The sequence below is a fragment of the Neurospora tetrasperma genome (genome assembly GCF_000213175.1).
Source record: "Neurospora tetrasperma FGSC 2508 unplaced genomic scaffold NEUTE1scaffold_2, whole genome shotgun sequence".
Classification (NCBI taxonomy): Eukaryota; Fungi; Ascomycota; class Sordariomycetes; order Sordariales; family Sordariaceae; genus Neurospora; species Neurospora tetrasperma.
In genome coordinates, this window is record NW_009799100.1 from 1,975,374 (window position 1) to 2,001,659 (window position 26,286).

Genomic DNA, 26,286 nt, shown 5'->3' on the forward strand with positions numbered 1-26,286 from the left:
AAGCATGGCCTGCCAGTACCGCTTGCTCTGCCTCCCCATTCCCAACCACACACGTTAAACTCACCCAAAGCCGAGCTCTCTGAACTAATAATCCAGAATGGCCCACGTCTCATCATCCTGCGTGGTGTAAATAATACCCTGCCCCAGCAACTCATCCGCCGCATTTGTGATGTCTCTAACCGACATCCTTGTGCCCTGCGCAATCACATGCAAATTGACACCCTCCGTCCCGCCAGGCGAGTTATTGATGAAATTGCACATGATCTGCGCGTTCCTTGAGCACGTCGCCAACCTCGCCTGCATCGCACTGTTGCCTCCACCGGGGCCAGCGCCGCCCATAGCAACATCGCCGCCTCCTGCTCCGTATCCCTGATCCACAAACATGTTGTCCCCTCCGCCACCTTCTTGTTTGGCACCACCACTACCAGGAGCTCCCTTGGTAAAGAACAGATGCACGTACGTCGCCTCAAGGAGGTGGTAGTTGACCTCGTTGAAATCCTCAATCTGGCGTATGAAGTTGGCGCTCACGTGTTTCTTGCCGCCGAGAGACTTAAGACGGCCCCACACGCGCACGAAGGCGTCGGGCGCGATCGCGCCGGCACCGCTGCCACCGTCCTCGCCGCCTTGCGCTTCCGAATCGACCCACTTCTTGACGTCGATGGCTCCCGTGCCGTCATCAATCCGGTACGTGATGTTAGTCGGTTGCGGCTTGACCGAGCGCACTTGGCCCACAATGGTCACTTGGGTTACTGGGTGGCCGTCGATGGCAAGCTCGGCGCCGGGGAAGGTCTCTTCCCAATCGAGAAGCTGTTTTATGGTTACGGGGCGGAGGGACTCGTCGGCGTACTGTTGTTGGACGAGAGACAGGCTGTCAGTACCTGATTTGGGTGCTGAGGCGAAGGAAGGAAGAAAGGGGTAGAGGTGAATTGGGATAACAGAGGACTTACCTTGGAGCCACCGGCTTGACTACCACCTTGTTGGGATCCGGACATGAAGCCGCCGCCATCGCCACCACCATATCCGCCGTAGCCCGCTGTCAAGGTCACACACAGTTAGCTGACTAGACATTTGCGGAGCCTAGGAGAAGAACTGAGGAACTCGGTATAGAATTACTTACCCATGAGTCTGGTGTTACTGTCTCCTCGGCTATTTAATAAATAGATTCGATTAACTTTCCGTCTTCTCGCAAAAGATCCAGTCGTAGGCAATGAGTGTGATGGACGAGCTGGTATCAAACGGTGGATTGCGGGGTGAAAGATTGATGCTGGGAGACGCGTTTGGACGCGCCTAGAGGCAGCAAGCACTAAAGGCGGACCCCACTGTCCCACTGCCAGGTGTACTGCGTAAGAGACGAGAGCAGGCAGCACACTAAGGGTTAGGGTTCAGCATATGTGAATGACGTATACATAGTACAGTACCCGCCTCTCAGCTGCAAACCAACATCCCTTGCTCAAGGTTCAGCTGGGTTTTAGGGACTACTACTATGTATACACAGTGACATGAGGCTGTCACGCCATTAGAAAAGTACTGAGTGGTGTGAAGACTTGCTCTAGTGAATGAATACCATATACTAAGTCAACCTTCCTTCTGGTTAAACCCAATGTCTCAAACAGCAACATCCCAAAGCGCCACCCTCGTCACCGAAGACGAGGAAGAAAACTGGACTTACACCAGTGACAGAGGGGTCACAAGATGCTCATGCTGTGTGAATCCTTCATCGCTGCTTGAGCCCATCGACCTTTCCGATAGGCACGACACCAGTCTCCTCGATGAAAACGAAAACACTTTCTGTCTCTGGCCGCTTTTCGGTCCTATACTGTTCGAAAATGAGAGTAGCGACTGTAGAGATCATTGCGCGAACGAGAGAAGTACGTCCATATGATGTCTTTCGGATCTGGTTCCGTTACATAGAACGACACCTAGAACACTGAAACTTGTTGACTGATGCTATTGCTAAACAGCGTTCCTATCGTTCCTTCGCTTGTCCATTTACATGGCTATCGTTTCCGTCGCCATCGTGCTCTCGTTCCACCTTCGCAAGGCAGCTAGCGATGTGGAGTTGCGGATGGCGAAGCCGTTGGGCATCATTTTCTGGGGGCTTTCTGTCTCTTGCCTTGGTGTAGGAGTGGCCAATTATATCCGTACGTTATGGTTGATTTGGAGTATCCTATCTCAAGACCCGGTTCAAAGAATCCTCAAAACCCAACGCTGACATGAGCGGGCTGTTATGCACCAGAAACCGTGAACAAGTATAGCCGTAGGGCAGCAATTGTACAGACAGGTTGGAGAACACAAATCGTAAGTACATAGACTCTTCATCTTCCCACTTGTCATGACTAACCAATTGTGTGCAATGCATAGATTATGGGGATTATTGCCCTTTCCATATTCGGGGCATGTATTACGCTTCTAGTTGTGAACAAGTATGGAGAGCAGGCTGATGAGTAGTGACTGAGGAGGATATCATCCACGGAACTTGGTTTCGACATGTTGCGACAAATGCCAGATGTCAGTAGAGACAAAAGATTGTCGACGATATGCATCGCACTTGTACTAGAACAGCGAATAAGTGTCTGGGACCATCGACATGCCATAGTGAAGATAATGCCAGCATCAACTCACAATATCCAAAGACGCCATAATCATACATCGCCAAATCCACACCACCCCCCAATCACCCATCCAACCTCGTCACCGATTACAAAACAAATTCTCCACCCCTCCTTTCCGAACCCCATTAGCCAAGATATTCTTTTCATCCTCCTCCTCCTCACCGTCCTCACCCATCTGACTCTTCCCCTTCTCCAACTTCCCACACCCCACCGCTCTCCTGAACTCATCCACATATTCCCCTGCCCCCCTATCCACCTCCGCTAAACTCGTCGCCCTTCCCTCCCAATCCAGCAACGGCATATCACCAAAGGGCACGAGATTGCCCCCGGCGGGTAAGCTGTCCAGTAGCGAACCGGGGGAGAGGCTGATTTCATCCTTTTGTTTCCCTAGCTCATTCCGACTGCCGCTATCGCTCCCACTACCAGCATCGCTGCTGCGGTACTCCTCCGGCCCTCGGTATAGCTCATTATGTACGGTCGCCAGGTTCCTCGCTGTTTGGGGGCTGGGGTACAAGGTGAAGTAGCCGCGGGCGCGCGCGAGACGGAGGGCGTGTTCGAGCCAGGAGGGGTAGTGTTTGCTAATTTGTTTTTGGGTGAAGAAATTCAAGGCAGGGTTGGTAGTGCTAGCATGTCGTTGCTGTTGGTGCAGGAACTCGAGTGATTTGGACACAAGTTTGTGGAGTTCCGTCCACTTTTGGCCGCTGTAGAGGACGGCATTGCTGCCGGGAGCTTGCCAGAGGAATGGGGTGTTGTTGTCGGTGGGGGTTTTCTTTTGTTGTTTTTGTTGTTGGGCGGCAGTAGCCTTCTTGGACGCAGAGGGCGGGCTGAAAGGTTTGAGGGCATCACCTGGGTGGGTTGAGGGAAGCTCTAGACTGATACCAAGAAGGTGAGAGTCCCATTGTTGCATGGTAGCGGGGACGGAGTAGCTGTATTCAAGGAGTGCGTACTTTAGGTCTTTGAGGAATGCTGTCAACATCGGGCGGGCTTTCTAAAGCAAATGATTAACAAATTGGGGGTACGGCGGCTTACAATGATAGAACCGAGGGGATAACTCGATATTCGGAGAGAGAACTAAGACGTGGGAATGCTGGTCTGCGGGCCAGAAAGACTCGAGGAATCGCACTGAGCTCTCTTCTTCCGTCAAGCTCTTACGCGGGATACGGTGGCGAAGAGTCAGTTGACGAACGTGAGTCGGACTATACGCTCGGGAAGGCGGCCACTGGAACTTTTGCAGAAACTGAGTCGTAGCGGCGTCAATATCGTGAGAAAGCTCAATGGTCAAGTGTGGAATAGCACAAGCCGTGAAATCCGCGGCCGACAGAGATTTCAGCAGCCGAATTAGGCTTCCCGAGGTGCCGGTTGAGGCGTAGACCATGATCTCGACATTGACTTTGTTCCAGGCTATGTTCGTTGACGTTAGCCATAGTCATCTTGAACAATCAACGTGCTATCGTCTCCTCACCTGCTAAAGAAGCACTATCCAGCTTCGTCATCCAAGCAAGGTGTTTCTGTGCGCCCTCAGGTAGTTCGATCAGAGGGAATCCTTCCTCAGATGCCTGGGCTCTTGCAGCGGGAAGGAAATACTCCTCTTCTTCGCCCGAAGCATCTACAAGCACAGCTTGTGGGTGCATGTACGTTTGGACGTGGTCTAGCAGCCGCAGGTCAGATGTATACAGCCAAGGACATTCGTGGAAGCGGTTCTATTTACGGAAGGCACGAGATACACCCTTAGAAAGGCGTGTCTTGGTTGACTCGGTCGATTTATCCAGACGGGCGTCTACAGCTGGGTTAGCGACACGAGTCATAGTTTTCCATTCTCTGTTACAAACAGAGCTCTATCATACCGTGAAATATGATCTGGCAGGACTGGTCGATGCCGTTGATAGCCTTCAGCTGCTCCATATCGATATCACTTCGGCTCATGAGGGCAAAATGCACGTAGCTCCGTAACTCGGTCCCCATCTGACAAGCCATTGGCAGCAGCTTAGCAGCGCTCTTAAGGCTGGATGCCGCAAACAGTATGTTTTTATTCGTTGGAGACGTTCCCTGTGTCTCATATATTGCTTGTAGCGACACAGCGAGATTGGGAAACGTGATCGGGCCATTGTAGCCAACATCCGGCACAGGCTTTGGGTCAACTTCAGGAATAGGCTTTGGCTTCTGCTTGGCGGTCTCAGGCTTTGTCGGTGGCTTCCAAGGACGATTGGGATTTAACTTGGGAATGCTCGGTGCGTTCGACGGGTTTTGAGCGGAAACGGGGCGATAGACGGGGTGTCGGTGGTCTCGGATGGGGTTATCTGTAGGTATGTTGTGTATAAAAAGGTAGACGAAAATGGCGACGGTCAAGGCTATGGCGAGACGCTTCAGCGTCTTCCGTGGGGGAATCCGAGCCGTATTCCATTGCGAGGATCGGATTGGGGGAATTTTAGTCCGCTTGTGATCGTCGTTTTTCTTTCCAAGCTCCTCGTTCGTCATGAACAAATTAGCCATGGTGGTTAAAGCCCAAAGACAGGCCGGATCGCGGAGGAGCGGGTGGCTGGCTTCGAAGTGGTTTGAACGAGATCAGAAGATGGCGCGTTCTGCATAGGCAGCGATGGAGGTTAGCGCCCCAGGTTTGCAATCTTAAACTTATTGCTGACACCTCTCGCGCCTGATGTTCTGGAATAATGATTACGAGGTCATTCGCGTAGGTCTTGGAGTTGAGTGTGCCGCGCAGAGACAATGGCGAAAAAGGAAAGCTGGGCGATTGTCTTTGAGTGTGTCTCGGTTTTGATTGATCTTGGTGTCCACTGCAGTGTTTCAGATCCCCGTAGACCCGTACACTACTGGTACAGTTGGCTCAACAGACGATTTCGGTAGCTCGGGAATTGAAGCGAATTGCCCATCTGCTTTCAAACTGATGTCATCCGAGAAAGCTTCCGGACGGGACCGGGAGCTTCATAGTTGGGTTCAAAGATTGATCCTGCAATAACTATACACTATGGCTCAAGGGTCAGGCGCATAGAACGGCGCAGCTGCGCCTGTCGATCTCATCCCCACTTGCCAAGATAAGCTCGGGGTTCAAGCACCTCCCCTGCAGTTGGGGAAGCCCCACTTGGTTAGCTGGAGATCGGGATGGGACCCCTGTCTGGTGTGGAAGGGAATCAGTGGGGCTGATGGTTCATCCTCTGTCGAAGGGTGGGGCACGAACAGTTTCCATCGCAATTGGAGAAAAAGCGCTGGATTTTTTTTTTCTGCACGTTTTCCTCCATTAGTTTACAAGTGTACGAAGTGTACACACTGCCATCACAGCTTTCTTTGCTTGCTTTCCACGTCGCCGATTACACATCATCTTTAACCATCCCAATCTTTCCAGTCCTCCAACAACTGTCTATTCACATTTCGGTATTACAAGATGGGCAAGTCCCGCAAAAACAGAGTCCGGCCCAATCGCGCCGACCCTATCGCGAAGCCTGTGAAGCCCCCGTCGGACCCCGAGCTCGCTGCCTTGCGCGAAAGCCGCATTCTCCCCGTCGTCAAGGACCTACAGAGCCCCGATATTAAGTCTCGCACAGCTGCTGCTGGTGCCATCGCAAACATTGTCCAGGACACCAAGTGCAGAAAGCTTCTGCTCCGTGAACAGATCGTCCCTATCGTGCTTACCGAGACCCTTACCGACAACAGCATCAATAGCCGCGCCGCCGGCTGGGAGATTCTCAAGGTTCTCGTTCAGGAGGAGGAGAGCGACTTCTGCGTTCACCTCTACAGACTCGACATCCTAACTGCCATCGAACATGCCGCCAAGGCCCTCAACGAAACGCTTGCCTCAACCGAGCCGCCCTTTGCGAAACTCACCAAAGGCCAGCAACGCATCGTATGGGACATGAGCCATTCCCTCCTCGTCCTTCTTAGCTCCCTCGCCCTTGCTCGCGATGAGATTCTTGAGGCCATTGTTGCCAATCAGAACGTCGTTCGCTTCCTCTTCCGCATCGTCGCCACCGAGGCCGTTCCCCAAGCCGCCTTCGAGGAGACTCTCTCCTGCCTCATGACGCTTTCCGAAGACAATCTACCACTCGGCCAAGCCATCACCGACGACCAAGAGACCCGATGCTACGACAAACTCCTTGAGCTTGTCGCTGCTGGCGGTCCCCGCTCCGTGTTCGTTTGCGGAGTCCTTCACAATGTGTTTGCGTCGCTTCAGTGGTTGGATCACAGCCCAGGCAAGGATGGTGCTTGCGACGCCATGCTTGTTCCAACCTTATCCAAGGCATTAGAACAGCCTCCTCCGAGCAACAAGGCCAATGGCCAGGCCGATAGCTGGGCTCAAATGATGCAGGTTGCTCTTGAGATTGTGGCCTCGATTGGAACAGATCTGCAGACCGCACTGGAAAAGGGTAACCGCCCTCAGCCTGGTAGTGCTTCCAAGGACGAAGAGTGGAATGGGTTCGAAGAAGCCGAGAAGGACGACGACGCTATGGACGTTGACGAGGACTCTGGTGACGATAAGGACGAGGAGGACGACGAAGAGGATGAGGAGGAGGAGGGCGATGAGGAAGAGGGTGATTCAGATGATGCAGAGTTCGATGAAGCCGACCTAGAGAAGGTTACCGGCATGGATTCCGAAGACGACAACGAAGACGACCTCGACGATCTACCTACCCTTCGCGAACTTATAAACAAGGCGATTCCTCAGCTTATCCGGCTGACCAATATTGCTGTGGATGATGACAATAGCATGGCGATTCAGGGCCACGCCATCAGCGCGCTCAACAATATTGCCTGGACTATTTCATGTATCGACTTCTCTGACGGTGAAAACGCCAACATTTGGAAAGCATGGGCACCCGCCGGAAAGAGAATCTGGCAGCGGACCATCTCCCCGATCCTCGAAGCCGATAGCGCCGACCTGCAGCTTGCCACTCAAGTGACCAGCCTCGCATGGGCTGTGGCCCGCAGTCTCAACGGCACCACCCCCCTCAGCAAAAACGAGCACCGCAAGTTCATGTCTCTTTACCAAGTGTCCAAGGCGCAACAACAAACCACTATCACCTCTGATGCAGACGACAAGAATAAGGAGCAACAAACTCAGGAGGATCCCTTCCAAGGCCTTGGCGTTAAGTGCATTGGCGTTCTCGGCGCTCTGGCTCGCGACCCCGCCCCTATCGATATAAACCGCGAAGTTGGTGTCTTCCTGATGACTCTTCTCGGTAGTGCTGGAGAGTCTGGAGTCCCCCCGGCGGACATAATTCAAGCACTAAATGAAGTGTTCGATATCTATGGCGATGAGGAATACACGTGCGATGCCGAAGTATTCTGGAAGGACGGCTTCTTCAGCCACCTCGAGGAGCTCCAGCCCAAGTTGAAGGCAGTTGCCAAGGGCATCAACAAGAGGGCCTTTGAGGAGTTGAGGATAAAGGCCGATGAGGCACTGATAAATCTGGGAAGGTTTGTGCAGTACAAGAAGAAGCACGCGCCCAAGGTGAAGGAGGCGACGCAGTAAATCTTCGAAACTCTTGTCATGGAAAAAGTGTCGCAATCTTCGTCGTTGAATCTACCAATATACGATATGGACTCAAAACAGGGCATGCACAACCTACAAGTTACAAAAGAGCTGAAACATTTACAAAGAGGGGGATGAGGACGAGTATTCATACAAAGAAAAGATAACAGGAGGGAAGGGAGATACCCGACGTACCGTCAAACTTGTCAGCTGATACTAGAATAGAAAACGTGAGAGGGGTGCAAAGCTAGGAATAGAGAGACCAGTCAATATCGATAACACAACTCACGCTCATCGCATGTACGGGACAACAAACCAATCTTTGAGCGGGAACCTCGACTATCAGATGATTAGCTGCTAAGATACCTGAGAATGCTGATGCCTCCTTGAAGGCTTTGGTCAGGTTCAGGTAAGGACTTGTGATATATCTCTTCAATTTCTCAGACTTACATGATTCTCTGTTGTGTATATGTATAAGCACCTTGTCCCATAAAAAAGCGACCAAGTCGCGGCCCAAAGCTTTGCGTGTAAACACCCTCATTCCTCTAAGCCCAAGAAAATTGGCTTCCTTCGATTCGTTGTAAGCTCCGCTGCTGCATCGCTGATGAACACATCTTGCAATTGCCGTAGTCGAGTATTGCTACGCATGCTCATATGAAAGAGCATGCAGGTTCTTCTTGTTCAGCCAATAGGCTTCAACTTCTTTTTCTTTTTCTTATCCGAATCCCCAGACTTGCCCTTTTGAAACGCGCGCCAACTATCGATGCGCTGGTCTCTCGTCTTCTCCCAGTCCTCTTCGTGCTGCCTCTTGCGCTTGCGCTGCTCAACCTCCTCGTCAGCTTTCCGCTGCTCGCGGCCTTCCTCCTGCATCTGCGCCTTGAGCTGTCTGCGTCGTCGCTGCTCGTTCTCGATCAGCACGAACTTGGTCTTTTCCTGCCACTTCTTTTCAAACTCGGCCGTCTTGAGCTCCGGGCTGTCGACCGTCCATTTGTTCTCGCGTATCAGCAGCATGCGCGCGTCCGCGATGGCTTCGTCTAGGTTCTTGCGGTGCTTCTCCTCCATTAGCTCCGTTTGCGCCTTCTTCAGTCGGTCGAAGGCCTCAGGCGCCAAGGGGTTTTTGGTCTTGTCGGGATGGATCAGCAGGGACTTTTTGCGGTAAGCAATCTTGATGTCGGATTCGGTCACGCCGGGCTTGAGGCCGAGGACTGAGTAGGCGTCGAGCCGGAAGGCTTTGAGGATACGGTCTATCTCGGCATCCTGTCGATATTTTGATTGTCAGCAACTACTGAATTGGGGATGTAGATGTTGGTATAGTTGGGTGTGGCTGTTGTCTGGCTTGCCTTCTCCCACTCCTTGGCTTCAGATTCCAGCACTTCGAGCGCATCCCGAGTGTCGGCAGGAGTTTCGTCTTTGACGTCTTTAACGTCCTTCGCGTCCTTAGTATCTGTCGCCATATTGTCGCCAGAATGAAGGGTCAATCTGGATAGTTGTTTAATCAATCACAAAGGGTTGATAGATAAGTAAGTTCTGTCAACCAAACGGAACGAAACTCCGGGGAAGTTTAGGGAAGTTCAGTAGTTGCGACTTGCGACACCTCCAGGAGTGCGGAAAGCGCAGCTAACGCACGCCAGCGCTGCCAAGGCAAGCCCATGCAATGGGTGTACTTGATAAGCTGATAATGGATAAATGTCACATTGGCCCCACTAAAAAGTCGACCATCCAAAATTTACGGGCGACGGGCAGGCACATTGATGGCTACAGTAGACAAGAGACCCCAACACCCCATCATCATCACCAACCTAAACTCCAACCCACCCCGTCCGTCTTTGCATCTTCAATTAGCGATTTGTGCTGCAATTGGCAGCAACACAACCCTCGCCCACCATGCCTAGACGCGTGGCGTCCCCCACACCGTCCGAGAACGAGGTTGACATCGCGGGTGCTTTGTTCAACGACGACAGCGACTTTGAAGACAACAGCAGCAAGCACCACACCAAGAAGGGAGCTGTTACGAACAGCGGTCTTGACCTCGATTTCAACGATCTTCTCGGTAACGGCGATGATGGACTACCTAGCTTTAATGGCGAGGGCGATGATGACGAAGCCTTTATCGCTTCGCTCACACGGAGCTCCCAGAGAAAGTCCTCCAACATTCAGGGCAAATCAGTCAAGAAGGGTGGAGGTTTCCAGGCAATGGGTACGTAGTCTTCCGTCCCATGGCATAAGTTGATGAAGCTTGGGGCAGCCGCTGATTCTCCCCTAGGTCTAAACGCCCATCTCCTCCGAGCGATTACCAGAAAAGGCTTCTCCGTCCCGACCCCCATTCAGCGCAAAGCGATCCCCCTGATTTTAGAAAGAAAAGATGTGGTCGGCATGGCCAGAACCGGTTCCGGAAAGACTGCAGCTTTCGTTATCCCCATGATTGAGAGGTTGAAGGGGCACAGTCCGCGTGTTGGCTCGAGGGCGCTCATCATGTCTCCCTCGCGTGAACTTGCGTTGCAGACCCTCAAGGTCGTCAAGGAACTCGGCAGAGGTACCGATCTAAAGACCGTATTGCTCGTCGGTGGTGACAGCCTGGAAGAACAGTTCGGTATGATGGCGTCGAATCCCGATATTATCATCGCCACACCCGGTCGTTTCCTCCATCTCAAGGTTGAAATGAACCTCTCTTTGGCCTCCATTAAATACGTTGTCTTCGATGAAGCCGATCGCCTCTTCGAAATGGGTTTCGCTACCGAGCTGACCGAAATCCTTCACGCCCTCCCTCCTTCCAGACAGACGCTTCTTTTCTCTGCGACGCTCCCATCGTCCTTGGTCGAATTTGCCAGAGCCGGTCTTCAAGAGCCGAGCCTTGTCAGGTTGGATGCCGAAACCAAGGTGTCACCCGACCTCGAGAGTGCTTTCTTCGCAGTAAAGGGAGGTGAGAAGGAGGGTGCCCTTCTCCATCTTCTCCACGACGTCATCAAGGTCCCGCTGGGTCCGCCCGAGGGCACAAAGGAAGAGAGTGAAGAATTGCAGGCGAGGAAAAGGAAACGCGAGTATAGGCCCAATCCTAAGGAGAAGCCGACGGAATACTCGACCATCGTCTTCACAGCAACGAAACATCACGTCGAGTACATTGCGAACCTGCTGAAACTCGCAGGCTTTGCCGTGTCCTACGTTTACGGTTCGCTTGACCAGACGGCCCGTTTGATCCAAGTTGACAACTTCCGTCGGGGAAGAACACATATTCTCGTGGTTACCGATGTCGCCGCCCGTGGTATTGACATGCCTGCTCTCGCCAACGTCATCAACTACGATTTCCCATCTCAGCCCAAGATCTTTGTCCATCGTGTTGGTCGTACAGCTCGTGCGGGTCAGCGTGGTTGGGCTTATGGTTTGGTCCGTCAGTCAGACGTACCATATCTACTTGATCTACAGCTCTTCCTGGGAAGGAAACTTATCATCGGCCACGACCAAAAGAACCCTTCCTTCGCGGCAGACGTCGTAGTTGGAACACTAAAGAGAGATGGAGTGGATGTTAACATTGAGTGGGTTGAGAAGGCGCTCAAGGAGAGTACTGATCTCAAGGCGCTGAAGGGTGTTGCCGCAAAGGCCGAGAAGCTCTACATGAAGACGAGGAATTCTGCGTCGAGCCAGAGCGCAAAGAGAGCCCGCGAAGTTACGCAGTCCAGGGGCTGGACACAGCTCCATCCTTTGTTTGGAGAAGAAGCCGCTGAAGCCCAGGCAGCTCGCGATGATCTTCTCAACAGGATAAACCGCTTCAAGCCCCAGGAAACCATCTTTGAACTTGGCCCTAAGGGCAAGTCTAGCCGCAATAAGGCCGCGGAAGTTGTACGAAATATGCGTTCCAGATTCAAGGAGCGCAAGACTACTAACGACGAGGATGATGAGGACGTGGACATGGAAGATGCCGAGGGTAAACCTGACGGCGGGGAGATCAATGCGTTCGAAGACTTTGAGGATGAGGAAGAGGAGGGAGAGGCGGAAGAGGCAGAAGAGGCGGGGGCCAAGGAAGACCCATACGCCGACGACTCGGATTCGGAGATGGAGGTTACAGTATCCAGCAGCATGCATACAAAGAAGAAGGGTGGCCCGGTCAACTTCCAAGACCCCGAGATCTTCATGTCCTACACGCCTCGCACCACTAGCCTTGCGGAGGAGAAGGCTTACGGTGTTCACTCGGGCGGCTACAGCGGCAACAGCTTCGTCGAGGCCGCTCGCGACGCTACCATGGACCTGACCAACGACGAGAGTGCCAAGAACTTCGGTCTGCCCACGAAATCCAAGATGCGTTGGGACAAGCGTCACAGCAAGTACGTGGCGGTCGCCAACGATGAGGACGGCTCCAAGGGCGCCAAGATGATTCGTGGCGAGTCCGGTGTCAAGATTGCCGCCTCGTTCAAGAGCGGCCGCTTCGACCGGTGGCGCAAGGATAACCGTCTCGGCAAGTTGCCCACGATTGGCGAGACGGAGAAGTCGCAGCTCATCCGCAACTTCGGAGCCCAACCTGGCCAACAGCGGTACAAGCACAAGATGGAGAAGGCGCCCAAGGATGCGGACAAGTTCAGAGACGATTACCACGTCCGCAAGAAGCGTGTTGCCGAAGCCAAGGAGAAGAGAATCGGCAAGTACAAGGATGGTGAGGGTAGCAAGAGGGAGCTCATGACTGCCACGGATATCCGCAAGGCAAGGGCGGTCGCGGAGAAGAAGCGCGAGAAGAATGCTAGGCCGGCGAAGAGGCAGAAGAGGTGAAGCGGTTGTTGAATTAATACCAAGGGGCGGTTTGTTTCAGAAGCAGCAAGTAGCTCTAGCTTACCCAAATCAAGACACAGCCAACAGCCCAACTGAAGACCAAATTGGTGCCTTCCAACGCAGTCACATGGTGCTACACCGGATAGAGGCCTCGGAAAAGGAATGGTTGTTGGTCATTGGCCATGTTTGTGATACAGTCGTGTAAGGTACTGGCAGACGGTACGTCTATCCACGTGCAATGGCTGCAGCCCAAAGCCGGTGTTGGGTATCGGCTTGATTTTGAAGGATACTAAGTCTATCGGCTTGCCCTTTCGCGCGACTTTCTTTGGTATGAGCACTCATAGATATATTGGCTGGTCTGTTGCTTGTGGCCCGTACCTCGTAGATGTTTTGAGAATCATGACCCCCTCCCCGACGGGTATGTACTATCAAAGAAGTGGGTGAAGAAAGCCTCTGCCCAACCACACCACAACCATCAAAGACGAAATGTGAAAAGCCAAGGAAAACAAGCTTTTGCCCAGCTCGATCCATTGACGATGGAACATCCCCGTCTGGCTTCACATAACGGGAAGTGTGGCAGACCTAAGCATTCAACTACCAGACAAGCAGGTGGAAATCTCATGGCATTCCATGGCAATTGCTTGGCTCAAAAGCTTGATTACACTTTTCATTGACAAGATTTGTAGTGTGAATACGTTCGGTGCCTTGTAACACTATGTTCGTTGTAAGAAAAGCGGTGGCCGGAAGCCGGTGATGGTCTATACTGGCCAACCCAAAGCTTGTGTGTCTTGTCGCCACTCAAACATATCGAGATCCTGAAGGTCACAGGTGTAGTGTACTACTACTAACAAGTTGTTTCGTTTTCTGGTTTGTTCTGAAATTTGAAGTTTGGCGTTTGGGATGGAATGAATTCCAGCGCGGGTATCGACGTCATACAAGGGGGTCTTAGCGTAGAGAGGCCTAGACTAACTTTTTTCCGGTACCTGCCGAACGGGCACTGTTAACCCTGCAAATAACGATATGAGTATAACGATATCCTAGCCATAACGATCAATCCCCTGGAACCGGCTTGATCGTTAATTGAAGGGTTAATAGTACACTGGGAAGCATCAACTTGCATTTTTATGCATGTAAGGGATGCCACCAGCCTGGCCAGCAGTTGGTAATGAAGGTAATGAAGGCAAACGTAGAAGATTTGAAGAAATATGAAATTGGGACGCCATGTCGTTTTCGCAAGACGATGTTTCAAGCGTGTGGAGGTGTGCAACAATAACTTTGATATCGGTGTGATGAGCCGGTAATTTACGTACGATTGAATAGACGACATTCTGCATTGCAACTGGACCTGGCGTGCCTGCAGGTGGATAGGCTCCTCTTTTTACGTTTCGCGCCTAAGAGATACCCAATTACATTTTCCATACTTACCATTTCGCATGCGCACGATTACGTGTTAAGGTTAGCTAGTCAGGATCGTCAGCCAGTCTTGCTCCATTCATGATGCGCTGGAGATGGAGTCAGTCTTGCCGCCGTGGAGAATATTCGGCTAGAGCAAGGTACGATTGTCTAATGCAGAGAGGAGGAGGCGGCCTCCCTTCGTTTGCAAGTTTGGGTGTTCGAGTATGAACGAAGAACCGCCAATAATGTGGTGTACTAGAGGAAGGTAGGTAGTTGGCACGGTAGGGTCTTTGGTCCTTCTTTGGGAGGGATAGGAGAGGAACGCTGAAATTGGGTGATGGGAAAGCTCACATGATGAGGTACTACGTACGTGTACCCATCAATTTAACCCCCGTCCTTGTCATTCACTCGTTACCATCGTCCATATGTGTCGGCCATTCTGCCATTCCAGGTTCATCAATCGAGAGTTATTCTCCCTTTGACCATATTTTTTCGCTTCCTAGACAAAATCTTTGGTCCAATCCTCCTCCTTTCTTTCAAAAGACCATTGCGCCTCTCCTCTATTGCGCATACATTGCCCATCCCTCGACGATTGTCAACGGGTGATCGGATCGCCAACGTCTCATTTTGTTAAAAGCGTTTAATTTCGGCGCTTTCCTAACTCGTCAGGGAAAGTCACATTCGTCAACTCGATCCTACAACTCTTCTCCTAAACAACATTCCGCTTGTTAACGTTTTCAACATCATCGCCGAGACTTGCTCCTGGAGAGCGCATTGTCAGAGCAAAGACAAAGAATTACCCAGCAACGAGGGCTCAGCAATCTCGCATTTCGATTGGTATCTCTCCCACATTCTGATTTCGAACTGACCCGAGACCCGAACACATCACCGAAAAATAACGGCAATCCTTTCTACGGGCGCGACATCGAGTGGACGACACGACTACAAGGCCTTTAAGGCGGTCTGGCTAAGGGCTAAACGCGAGCGCAAGTTGAGAAGAAATAAAGCAATTGAGTAATCATGGCTTGTAAGTATCTTGCATATGCCCAATTACATCAACACCCGCCAATCCTCAAATGCCAAACCTTCATGCCCTCCATGCTGTGCCCAATACAAAATTGGCCGCCCTGCGCATGCGCAAATAGTCACCTCTCCTGCCTAGCGGGGCTGTGTACTCTCACTCTTTGCTCCAACGTTACCACTGAACTCCCAGCGGGCACTTTCGTGGCCGGCTTAACAAAGATATATCGTCCTTGGTTCGCGAGTGTGGGATCACAAAATCTATGGATACAGGCCTCGATTGAGCCCAGCAAGCATTCTACGCTATGAAATGAAACAATTCTAACGCAATGTCTTATCACCTAGTCAACAATTACAGGGTGAGACAGGAGGCGCATCGCGTGAGCCGCGACAGCAACTCGATCATGAACCCTTGGCGAAACAAGAGAAGCTCAACCTGGGATGTGCCCGAGTCACAACGCTACTCTCAGCCGCCGATGGCGCACGAAGGACTTGATGATGCACTGCCCATCAAACACTCAGTAACGGCACCATCACGAACATCAAACGGCTACGACAGTGCAAATGGAGAGCCCTCCTACAACCCCAAGAACATCGAGATGCAGGACATGGAGCCCGCCAGCCAGATGACTGGGCTCACAGGGGACACAAATGTGGAATCGGCACAGGCTTCTGCGGGTTCCGCACATCAACGTAACGGCAGCCTTGGTCTTGTGCGCAGGAGGACACTAGGCGCCAATGATTCGCGGACCGAACTGAACGGCGCAGGACAAAAGGTGGCCGAGGAGGAAAAGAAGAAGAAGCAGAGGACTTTCTTCAAGCACCTCCAACCCAAGGAGCCGTTCACCGTGGGGAATCAAATTCGACGCACACTTCTGAACTCGTGGCTCAACGTTCTACTCGTCGCGGCGCCGGTAGGTATCGCGATCAACTATGTTGAGGCGGTACCCCGCGTTGCGGTCTTCGTTGTCAATTTCATTGCCATCATTCCTCTTGCGGCAATGCTGGGTTTTGCGACGGAGGAAATTGCATTGAGAACGGGCGAAGTAATGGGAGGACTTTTGAATGCCAGTTTTGGGTAAGTATCAGCTTCATGGGTTAGGGCGGTAGAGAACAGTGCTAACACTCCCACAGTAATGCTGTTGAGTTGATTGTGGCGGTTATTGCTTTGACGCACGACGAGATTGTCGTCGTACAGACTTCGCTCATTGGCAGTATCCTGTCCAACCTTCTTCTAGTCATGGGAATGTGCTTCTTCTGCGGTGGTCTCAACAGACAGGAACAGTATTTCAACACGACCGTTGCCCAAACAGCGGCGAGTTTGCTTGCGCTTGCCGTCGCCAGTGTCATTGTACCCACGGTCTTTGATATGGCTGCGGATACCCCGCCCGAAAAGGTGGCGCAAATTTCACGCGGCGTCTCCATCATTCTGCTTTTCGTTTACGGTGGTTATCTTTTGTTCCAGCTAAAGACCCACTCCTCCGTCTTCGCCGAAGAGAGTCAGAAGGTCGCAGCCAAGCCTTTCAACTTCCGAGGCGGCCATGATCTCAAGGACGGCGCCATTGCCCAGGGCTTGGTAGGCCCTGCTGGTATGGTAGGAGGCCACGCGGTTCCTACGCAGGACAACAACGAGAACATCCGCCACCACCTGGACACCGCGCCCCATCAGGAGGAGGAGGAGGAGGAGGAGGAGGGCGAGGAACCGCAGCTGCACTTCATTGTCGCCGTTGCCACCCTGGTCATCTGTACCGTGATCATCGCGTTTTGCGCCGAGTACATGGTTGACGGCATCAGTGCCATTACTGACGGAGACAAGGTCAGCAAAGAATTCGTTGGCCTGATTCTGCTGCCCATCGTCGGAAATGCCGCCGAGCACGCCACTGCTGTTACGGTGGCCATCAAAGACAAGATGGATCTGGCCATTGGTGTGGCCGTTGGTTCGAGCATGCAGGTCGCCTTGTTCGTCATCCCTCTGCTCGTTATTATCGGCTGGGGAATGGGCATCGAGGACATGTCGCTCAGCTTCGACACGTTTCAGGTGGCGGTCATGTTTGTTTCGGTGCTGCTGGTTAACTACCTCATTGCAGACGGAAAGAGCCACTGGCTCGAGGGAATGCTGCTTATCTGTCTGTATCTCATCGTGGCTGTCTGCGCTTGGTGTAAGTTTGGTGATAACTCCCCAACCTCTCTGGCGCTCTTTGATGCTAACGTGTTCTTCTCTGCAGTTTACCCGAATTCATGTGAGGGCTCTAACTGCCAATAGTACACCTAAACTACAGCCTAAAACAACTTGATGAAGATGGATACGATGCCCGATTTCGATTAGATATACATTATACGTTTGAGAAGAATGACACGTTATTTCAGTTGGCACGTCGTCCTTTTTTCTCGCTTCTTATGACACAACATTTCTTAGCTAGCACGCACCAGATTTCTATTACAAAGAAGCAAGCAGGCAGCCCAATCACACCATCCTACCCAACGTACATATTTTAGAATAGATATCGTCAATTTTCATGATGGGGCATCGAGCCACACTAATAGACTGATGAGCATCCATCCATCAGAACGAAGGGAAAGGGAAATGAGAAATACTCTATCGAATGGGATAGACAATAAGGAACATCGTGGTAAAAACGGAGAGACGAGAATCGGAGAGGGAGGGAATAGCATGAACGAAGATACGTTGCCATTTTCATCAGAGCATATAAGCCCCTTACCAGCAACAAACTTTCAACAATCAAGGAACATTCCCTCGTGGCGCAATTGGCTAGCGCGTCAGACTGTTAATCTGGAGGCTGTAAGTTCGATCCTTACCGAGGGAGGTTAAAATTCCTTTTTTTTGCGTTATTTTTGTCTGCGAGCGACATGGATTTTGGTGATGCGATGCAGTGCGGATGGGGCAGGACGTACTTGACCGTGCTGCACCTCATCGAGATTCCTTTTTTCTCTTTGGACAGTTTGCTCAGTCCTGCTACCTATCCTGAACCGGAAGGATAGTTACATATGTTGGCAATTTAGTGCGAGTTCACGACAGAGATACCTACGAGTTGGTGTTGCGGACTGAAGCTATACGGAAGCTTTAAATACTTTCATGCAGGCGGGTCTCTATGGTGAAAGAAGCAGTTACCACCAAGCGATACGAATTCGTCGTTAGTCTTTGATAGCGATCATCCTAGCCAGAAACAGTTGCGACTTTCAAGATGTCGTGCGACCTGACTGACAGCAAGCAAGATGCAGTATCTCACGAAAGTGGGGTATCACTCATCATACTTGAATGCTCGCTATCCAAGCTCTCCAAAGGTAGGTAGTGACCCGGGATGGCATCAAAGCACCTTTACAATATGTAGCGATACTTCCACTTAGTATTTCTGAAACCATGTTCCGCTGTCTGTCATGATTTATTTAATCTCCATACATGATTTTACATCTTCTCAAGTACCATCCATGACCATCAAACTACTCAAACCCATCCTATTCCACCTTCCCCCCTTTCACCCCCCCCCCCCCTCTTACCACCTCCCACGCTCCCCCTCAGTGCTCACTAGCACCTGCATCTCCGCCAGCACCACCGCCAATGTTCCCAACACCACCAGCATCAGAACTACTACCAGCAGCTCCCGCTCCCGCAGCTCCTGCCGCTGCCGCCGCCGCTTGAGCAGCTGCAGCTGCAGCTGACGCACCTCCCCCAAACCCCAAACCAATCCTACTACCCATAACCCCTTCCTGCACGCTCGCTCTCCTCATCATCGTCGAGTGTAAGGGGTGGCCCGCAGACGCAGCCGACGCAGCCGATAACAAGCTCGGACTTCCCACTCGTACAGGACTGATTCCCAGCCCAGTCCCGCTACCTACCAGGTGCAAGTCACTAAGATTGCTCAGGCCGGTGCCGCCTATTGCTGCTAGCACGCCCGGAGGAAGGCCGAGGGTGGGAATGTTCGTGTCGGGAACGGTGTGACCCGTGCTGGTAGTATTTTGACCGGGGCCGAGGTGAGGAGTAGCGAAGGCGAGGGTTGAGTCCTTCGTCGCTGTGGTCGACGGGATCTTCACGGGCGCGAGGCCGGGCGTGGTGTTGGGTGCGGGCGGGTGCGCTTCGCGCTCGAGCAATTCGCGGTAAAAGGCCTCGAGAGCGGAGCGGTCGCGGCAGAAGGATTCGAGCTCGTCTTTGATAACCTCAGGGTCTTGGATCACGGGTGTTACGGGGACGGTGACGGTGGATCGGTTGAGGGGTTGGCCTGTGGTGCCGAACCCGTTGGTTGATGGGGGGCCGCTGGCCATGGGCCCGATGAGGTGCGGCCGAAGCGCGGGGGAGAGGAAGGCTGTTGTTGGTTTGACGAGCGGGGAGGAGACTGCGGTTGGCTGGTCTGGGTGAGCGTTTGGTCCGTAGAGACCAGGCGTTGAGATGCGGCCTGGACCGGGACCGAGTCCGAGGTTGTCGCCCCCGGAACCGGATCCGCCTCCCTTCTGCTGCATTTCCTTCTCACGCTGGGCAGCTGTGCGGTTGCTATAGAGACGGTTGGCTAAGATCAGGATGTCGCCTTCGTCGGTGATCTCAGCAATGAGAGTACCGGAGCGGTGGATGAACTGCGTGTATTTAAAGTCCGGCTTGCCCCATGAGTACGACACGTCGACGGTATAGGGGAAGCTGGACGCTGGCTCCATGTCGAGAACAAAGTCAAACTTTCTCAGGAGAGCCCTCTGATAGAAGTGCCGCCCTGGCTGTGCTTGCGGAGTAAACGAATTGGGATCAAAGTAGGTGATGGGCTGTTGGTTTGGTGGCTGGACAGCCAGCTTGATCATGTACGGTCGGCGGAACGGGTTAATTTCCGTTATATCACAAGCTTCGTTGATAGGAACCTCAACGAGCCGGAGCCCGTACAAGGCTGCCTCGCGAGCCCATGCCTCAATAGCGTCTTCGATCAACTTGGCTGTTACGTTCATCCAGTCGATCCGGATATGGTAACAATTGTCGGGGTTGTGAAGTCTGTCGTAATGCAAATCGACCACCTCGGGCCGGTAAGAGCGTTTTCGATGGTCAACATCGTATTTCATGACCTTACTCAGAACCACCCTGGGCTTCTTGCCACCCGCCATCATAGCTGCCGTTGGGGTCACCGTTCCAGAGGTGGGAGAACTGTCTTCGTGGATAGATGTTGGTCTTGACATCGACACATTGGACCTTGGTGAATCCCGTACTTCCGAATGCGGTGTTGATGGGACAGACACTGGAACCCGCCTTGTGTTAAACCAGCCTGGAGGGTTGAGTTTCGCGTAGTCGCTACTGATCTGGTAGAAGTACTGGCCATCTCTGAAAGGATGTCGCCTCTCAACGTGCACGAAGAGGCCACCGCCATCCTTCCTCCCATCTTTGCTTTCATCCTTCGACTTATCATCTGAAGTGACCATGAGACGGTTACCAAGCTCTTCGGCTTCCTCTCTGTCTTCCAAGTCTTCGAAGTTCTCCAGGAGCCAAGTGGTCATGTCAGAGCCGATGAAGCAGTTGTAATGGAGGCGCAAATGCCAGCGCCGGTTTTGCATTCGAATGCCTCCATTTTCCACGGGCTGCTGGATAGCCTCTGCCAATGCTGCCAGGCTGAAGTTCTTCTTCGAAAATTGCTCTCTGCTTGTGACCAGCTGGCCCTTTCTGTGCCCGCCTTCCAGGCCCTCCAACAACGGGAGGGTTTCCAGCTCGGCCGCAATCACTACGGATGGATCTTCTGTTTTGTAAACGATATCAAGGGGATTCATGTCCTTTTTACGGCGCGATGCTTGAAAGCTGCGTTCGCTCGCCGGGATATACCTGTGCTTCTGCCACATCTGCGCGAGCTTCCGAATGCCTTCGATGCGGATCTCTTCTTCACTGTCCCCATACTGCGTCTTGGGGAAAAACGAGTGTCTAGCTGTCATTGGTATCAGGACGAACCTAGCGCGCCAGAACCTCAAATGTTCGGACAACTCGTCATTATGCCCTGCAACAAAGGCATCGACGTAATTCCAGTTCCGATCAGGCGTTGGGGCCACCATGTCAAAAGAACGAGTTTTGTAACCGTGGTCAAGTAGAGTTCGTATCGCCGGTTTGTACAAGCAACGGTCATCGTACAGTCCCGGCGAGGCGATCGGCTTCCGGACAAAGATATTAACTTCAATTTCGGTGCCATTCACACACGACAGTTGGTGGATCGTGTTGCCGACCGACATGAAGATGCTTGTACCATCCTCTGCTGTGTGGTCGCGGGAGAATATGTCGGTAACCTTGAGTTGCTTCTGGCCAAAGGCTTTGGCAACAGCTGGGCCTACAACGACCTGGAACCCTTGGCAGAATCTGAGACTGATCATCTCGCGCAGCATCTCGTCGCGTGACTTGGGTTCCTCGGCCAACTCATCATCAGCATTTTGCGAGACATTATACGGTTGACGGTGGTACTCTGACTCGAACTGTGCCTTGGTAGGGAAGTATTCTGTGGTAAGTGGAACGGCAGCGGGGGAGCACAAAGACTTCCATTTCATCACCCGTGTCTCGTTTGGCCTAGGAAATACATGTTGCCAACGACTGTACAACGTGGCAATATCGACCTTGTTGCTATCAGGGTTTGACGGGTTGACCAACGTCAGCCAAGGTGACAGCGCGGTTGTCGGCGATAAAGTTGACGGTAATTCCGGTACCGCTCCGGCCAAAAGCTTGTTATTGTAAACCTTCTTCGCATCTTCAGCCCTGATTGCATCTGAATAGAAGAGATCACGATTATCAGGAACGTAATCGGCCCGTAGCGTTGAGGCAAGCATCGAGCCTGATAGCATGTTGGCTGCAGGGTCAGTAGGAATCTGTTGCGACTTGATTGGCATCGGCCGGCTTGGAGTACCCTCGAAGTACTGATGGCTGGGCGCGAATGAGCCTGGTGTAGCGCCCCAAGGGGAGAACACGGGAGTTCCACTCGTAAACATCTGGGGCGACATTGACCGGTTGATTGCTGCTTTGGCTGGAGTTGCAACAGTGCCCGCGTTCATCAAAGCCCTTGAAGATGCCAATGATCTATCAGCATTCACACTTTCAATGCTAAGTTCTGCCGTCGCAGCTTTGGGTGCGGCAATGCGAAAACCGGAGCTGCCAAGGCTGATCTGCTTCATGAACTTTGGAACTTTTGGAGTGATTGTAGGTGAACGCTTGGAGTTGAGTTTGTCGAAGTCGACCGTCTTACGGTTACGCGATTCAGGTTTGTCGGCGTTGAAGCGCTGATTGGATCTATGCCCAGTCATAGTCATTTGTGAGGCACTCGTAGACGGCCTACGCTCAGTGTATGACGTCCCGAGAAGACTCGCGTCATCAGCTTGATGTCGCCTGACGGAATCATCGTACTCCCGAACATGTCTTGGAGGCGCCAATGTGCGGCGAAATGACGGCTGGCGCGCTCTCGAGTCGTCGTAGTCCTGCAATTGCTTCCAGAGTGACTTCTCGCCCAACTTTGCGTGCTTATCCGGGGCGAATTTCTGGAACCCGTACACATGATCAAAGAGTGTTTCTGGGATGCGCGAGTTTTGTATGAAGACGTTGCCATCTTGATCGATAAACGGTTTCGGTACGTTGTTTGCCTGTAATGCCTTATGAGGAAAATAAGGATCCAGATGCAACGGCTTGGTTTCAATCTCATTGGTTTCCATGACGCTGCGCATTTGCAAGTCATACATGCGACATCTTATCAAGAAATCGTCCCCTGACCGTGTTTTTGAAACATCAGAGACCGATAGAGCAATGCCATGGTATGACAGGGCTTCCTCGGACTCGCCTGTCCAGTAAGAGACATGTAGCCATTGCGGCAAAGCATAGCTCCATTCATCTTGAGCCAAGCCAGAGCCAGCATGATCACCATGAAGAGTGATGTCGGTGCCTCTGCTTGGGGAATATGACCCCGCCATGCTGTTAAAGCTCCCAATCGTCGGCGCTGTTTGTTTAGGAGTACTGGAAAGACTCGGGGCTGTTTTTGCCTTGTGATGATGTGTCGGTTCTGTCGAGTACTCAGGGTTGCGGTACCGAAACAAGGGCACGGAGTGGAGAGGAGCCTTGGGTATGCATATAAGATCAATACCAATCCCATTTCCAACCAAGGCTTCGGTGGTACGGCGCAGTGCGTCGTACTCGACTTCGAAAATCCCCGGACTAGGGCTTATGACGACGACAGAAATGCCGGTTCGCATCAAATCACGATCTATGTAATCGTGCGCAAACAGCGAGGTTGCCATGTTGATCGCCTCTAGGAAATTGCCATAAATGGCTCGTGACGCCTCAGCCGTTATCCTGTTCAAGGCTGCTTGCTGGTCGGCTGGGTCGTCTGAAGAAGAAAAGGAGTGCATAGCCTTCTGATGGAAGGTGCTAATATCCCTTCGAAAGTAGTTAAACTCGCGCTTCAACTGGTAGAGGATCTTGGTCCACTCGCCGCTGCCCATTTCGCTCACAACAACGCGGTAGAAGTCCTTGTAAGGGCGACGATCGCCAGACGACTGGACACCAGTGTAGTAGTCATTTTGGACGTCCGGGTTGCCCAACTCGGTGGATATGCCTGTGTCATACTCAACTCGAGCAAAGAGAACAATACTGACAAGGTGCCTGACTTTAAGTGACGCCCATTTCTTGAACAGGGCTGGCAAAAAACCGTTCACAACCTTGTTGAACATAATCTCACCAGAGCCATCTGAATCAAAGTCCCACATTTCGCGCGCCATTTGGATGAAAAGCACGTACCGAGCAGACTCGCTTCGGAAGATGGGTTTTGTATTATGGCCAAAGAATGCGGATGGCACCTTACGGCCCTCAACATAGACAGCGGTAACTTGAGCCTTGAGAGTGCCCATGAACAGAACCATTTGGCCCTTGTAGACAGTCTTCTCTGAAAGCTCACGAACAGCCAACTGCCACATGTCGGAGCGCGACATGTACTGGTCTCTGAAGCAAAGCTCGACATGCGAGGCCTCGATGACTGGGTTATGATGATCAATCTATGTAATTTAGTAGGGATCCTACGCGGCTACAAGTGAGGAGTGGGGGCGTACTGGGGTCAGGGTAACCTGCGAACCCTTCCTCATGCCGAAGACATCAGCAATGTGCTTTGCGACGTAGACTTCAACACTCGGGTAGCGGGCTTTGAGTTCCTTGGGCATGTCCTTGACGACAAAGATGTAACGCTGTTGACTTTCTGCAGCCTCTTTTGTGCGGTCCGGTGGAGGCTGTTTATGATGATGATGATGATGGTGGTGGTGGTGGTGATGGTGATGAGAACCTTGCGCTTGCTTCTCCGCATCAGGTCGGAAGACGTCGAGAGCCATGAGGCTGCCTGGGGTTGCCTCATCACCTATGAGATCAAGATTAAGCAAGACTTCATCGCGAGCAAAGGACTCGTTGACGGTAACGGTCCACCTCCTTTCGATACGCGAACGCCTTGAGGATGAAGAGGGCCGGTCACGGATGGTCGAGTTACTAGAGACAGTGTCCGGGGACCGGGGCATATCCGGGATGCGCTCCAGGCTGTTTCTGCTGAACTGCCGGAGGTGCGACGACCAGTTGGGGGGCCTGACCTGTCCCGGCACCCCCGAAGAGAAATTGCGCGACGCCATCGATGCCGTCTGACAGCAATCATCGGCTTAGTTCCATGCGTTGACGTCAGATGCTCAGGTGAGATGATTAGGAGGTCGATAGCACGCCCTATTCCTAGCTCGCTGTTGGTGGTTGCGATCTCGAGGCCACCATGCCTACGAGACACATTCGAGAGGATCAAGAAAGAATTTGTAAGACGAATATTGCCGAAGGTGTACGAAGTTTATTTCATCGTCTACATACATGCAGTGGTTGGCACGATGTCGCCTTCAAAGACAAAGTCTGGTGGGAGTTGAAACGCAACCTGAGAGAGAGACGACGTCCGCACAGGAGCTCGGACCATCTGTGCTAGCTGCAGGTACGGTCAGCTGTAGAGCCCTGTAGAGGTAGGTACCTGCAGTGTACTGATACTCTGACAGTTGGGATGCGGCAGAATTCAGTGTGCCCTCATTCACCGCCCTACGATGCCGAACGGCACCTTGGAAGCGCACGAGCCATGTCATGCCTCTACATATGACATCGGAGGACTTCCAGCCTCTTCACCTATAATCCTACAAATCCAACTTCCCTCACTATCCTCCTCCCGTCCGTTCGGACCGCGACGGCCAATGTAAAGATTCTTATGCAATGGTTAACCCAAGCGTCAAGCCACCTGCCCGCCAAAGTTACACGGCTGTCTGATGGTGGGAATTCTTTGTGCATCCGTCTAAAAGTCGTGAGGTGGCAGCGCCGCCGCCGTGCTCCATAGCTTAGGCCCGTACGACATCAATGACCAGCCTCCAGCTGTTTGACAGAGCCTCGTTGTCTCCCCTAAAAGGCCCCTCTGATATTATTCCGGTCTCAAAGCACACACACCTTGCCTATGCTCTGCTGCCATCGGCCTTCTCATCAAGCGGTTCAAGTTAGAATAGTGGTCACTTATCACGACATCTCTTGCTAAGAGTGCGCGCTTTCTACATGCCAGTCATGGGGGAGGAATTGTAGACAGTCTTTCTGCAAGGCGATAGGACTGAATTGGATTCAGCTCACCCAGTCATAAAGCCGTCAAGGCACAAACTGCAAGTCGGTCACAGCATCGACTGTACCTGGGAGTCATTGGTTCAAAGCTCTCTACCGTACCTCGCCAACGGTGTGAACTCTCATTGGGACCAGTGTCGACTTTGCTCGCTCTTGACGTCGAAGAGGGTACACTGTCCAACGTGCCATTGTCATCCACCTTGATCTCTTGGCTGCTGGTCTATCACCAACGAAATGCTGCTCGACTTGATCATTGAGAATAGCATCGCCAGCCTGTCCAATGGCCGCCTTACGTCGATGGATACTGACCGGCTTCCTACTTCCAAAGACCCTTCGGAAGGGAGAGGACCTTTACGGCTCACGCTTCACGTGCAAGTCCGTCTGTGTCGTACCTGCTGTACCCAACTCGGCTAGAATGTACTTGC

General features: G+C 52.3%; 8 protein-coding genes across 8 annotated transcripts; 4 read left to right on the top strand and 4 right to left on the bottom strand.

The window, feature by feature from the left end:
• Nucleotides 1–84: 84 nt before the first annotated feature.
• Nucleotides 85–1,217, bottom strand: NEUTE1DRAFT_78687 (uncharacterized protein; the record flags this gene model as incomplete). Its single annotated transcript, XM_009851010.1, has 3 exons — nt 85–846; nt 948–1,033; nt 1,118–1,217. The coding sequence occupies 3 exons, from the start codon at nt 1,119–1,121 to the stop codon at nt 85–87; spliced, it is 852 nt and encodes a 283-aa protein (XP_009849312.1).
• A 383-nt stretch (nt 1,218–1,600) lies between these two features.
• Nucleotides 1,601–2,310, top strand: NEUTE1DRAFT_39279 (uncharacterized protein; the record flags this gene model as incomplete). Its single annotated transcript, XM_009850482.1, has 3 exons — nt 1,601–1,868; nt 1,962–2,141; nt 2,237–2,310. 3 exons carry the CDS (start codon nt 1,601–1,603, stop codon nt 2,308–2,310), a joined length of 522 nt encoding a protein of 173 aa, XP_009848784.1.
• Nucleotides 2,311–2,376: 66 nt separating this feature from the next.
• On the bottom strand, nt 2,377–5,102 carry NEUTE1DRAFT_78692 (uncharacterized protein; the record flags this gene model as incomplete). Its single annotated transcript, XM_009851011.1, has 5 exons — nt 2,377–3,566; nt 3,642–4,013; nt 4,075–4,260; nt 4,321–4,389; nt 4,457–5,102. 5 exons carry the CDS (start codon nt 5,100–5,102, stop codon nt 2,692–2,694), a joined length of 2,148 nt encoding a protein of 715 aa, XP_009849313.1.
• Nucleotides 5,103–5,923: 821 nt separating this feature from the next.
• NEUTE1DRAFT_145124 (uncharacterized protein) lies at nt 5,924–8,365 on the top strand (the record flags this gene model as incomplete). The annotated part of the gene is made up of 1 exon (XM_009851012.1): nt 5,924–8,365. The coding sequence occupies one exon, from the start codon at nt 6,007–6,009 to the stop codon at nt 8,089–8,091; it is 2,085 nt and encodes a 694-aa protein (XP_009849314.1).
• A 398-nt stretch (nt 8,366–8,763) lies between these two features.
• On the bottom strand, nt 8,764–9,545 carry NEUTE1DRAFT_60015 (uncharacterized protein; the record flags this gene model as incomplete). Its single annotated transcript, XM_009851013.1, has 2 exons — nt 8,764–9,282; nt 9,378–9,545. 2 exons carry the CDS (start codon nt 9,543–9,545, stop codon nt 8,773–8,775), a joined length of 678 nt encoding a protein of 225 aa, XP_009849315.1.
• Nucleotides 9,546–9,975: 430 nt separating this feature from the next.
• NEUTE1DRAFT_60019 (uncharacterized protein) lies at nt 9,976–12,883 on the top strand (the record flags this gene model as incomplete). The annotated part of the gene is made up of 2 exons (XM_009851014.1): nt 9,976–10,288; nt 10,355–12,883. 2 exons carry the CDS (start codon nt 9,976–9,978, stop codon nt 12,844–12,846), a joined length of 2,805 nt encoding a protein of 934 aa, XP_009849316.1.
• A 2,378-nt stretch (nt 12,884–15,261) lies between these two features.
• On the top strand, nt 15,262–17,631 carry NEUTE1DRAFT_120917 (uncharacterized protein; the record flags this gene model as incomplete). Its single annotated transcript, XM_009851015.1, has 5 exons — nt 15,262–15,268; nt 15,607–16,339; nt 16,396–17,299; nt 17,349–17,420; nt 17,487–17,631. 5 exons carry the CDS (start codon nt 15,262–15,264, stop codon nt 17,553–17,555), a joined length of 1,785 nt encoding a protein of 594 aa, XP_009849317.1.
• Nucleotides 17,632–18,768: 1,137 nt separating this feature from the next.
• Nucleotides 18,769–25,187, bottom strand: NEUTE1DRAFT_120918 (uncharacterized protein; the record flags this gene model as incomplete). The annotated part of the gene is made up of 3 exons (XM_009851016.1): nt 18,769–24,249; nt 24,304–24,890; nt 25,088–25,187. The coding sequence occupies 3 exons, from the start codon at nt 25,185–25,187 to the stop codon at nt 18,796–18,798; spliced, it is 6,141 nt and encodes a 2,046-aa protein (XP_009849318.1).
• Between the last annotated feature and the right edge of the window lie 1,099 nt (nt 25,188–26,286).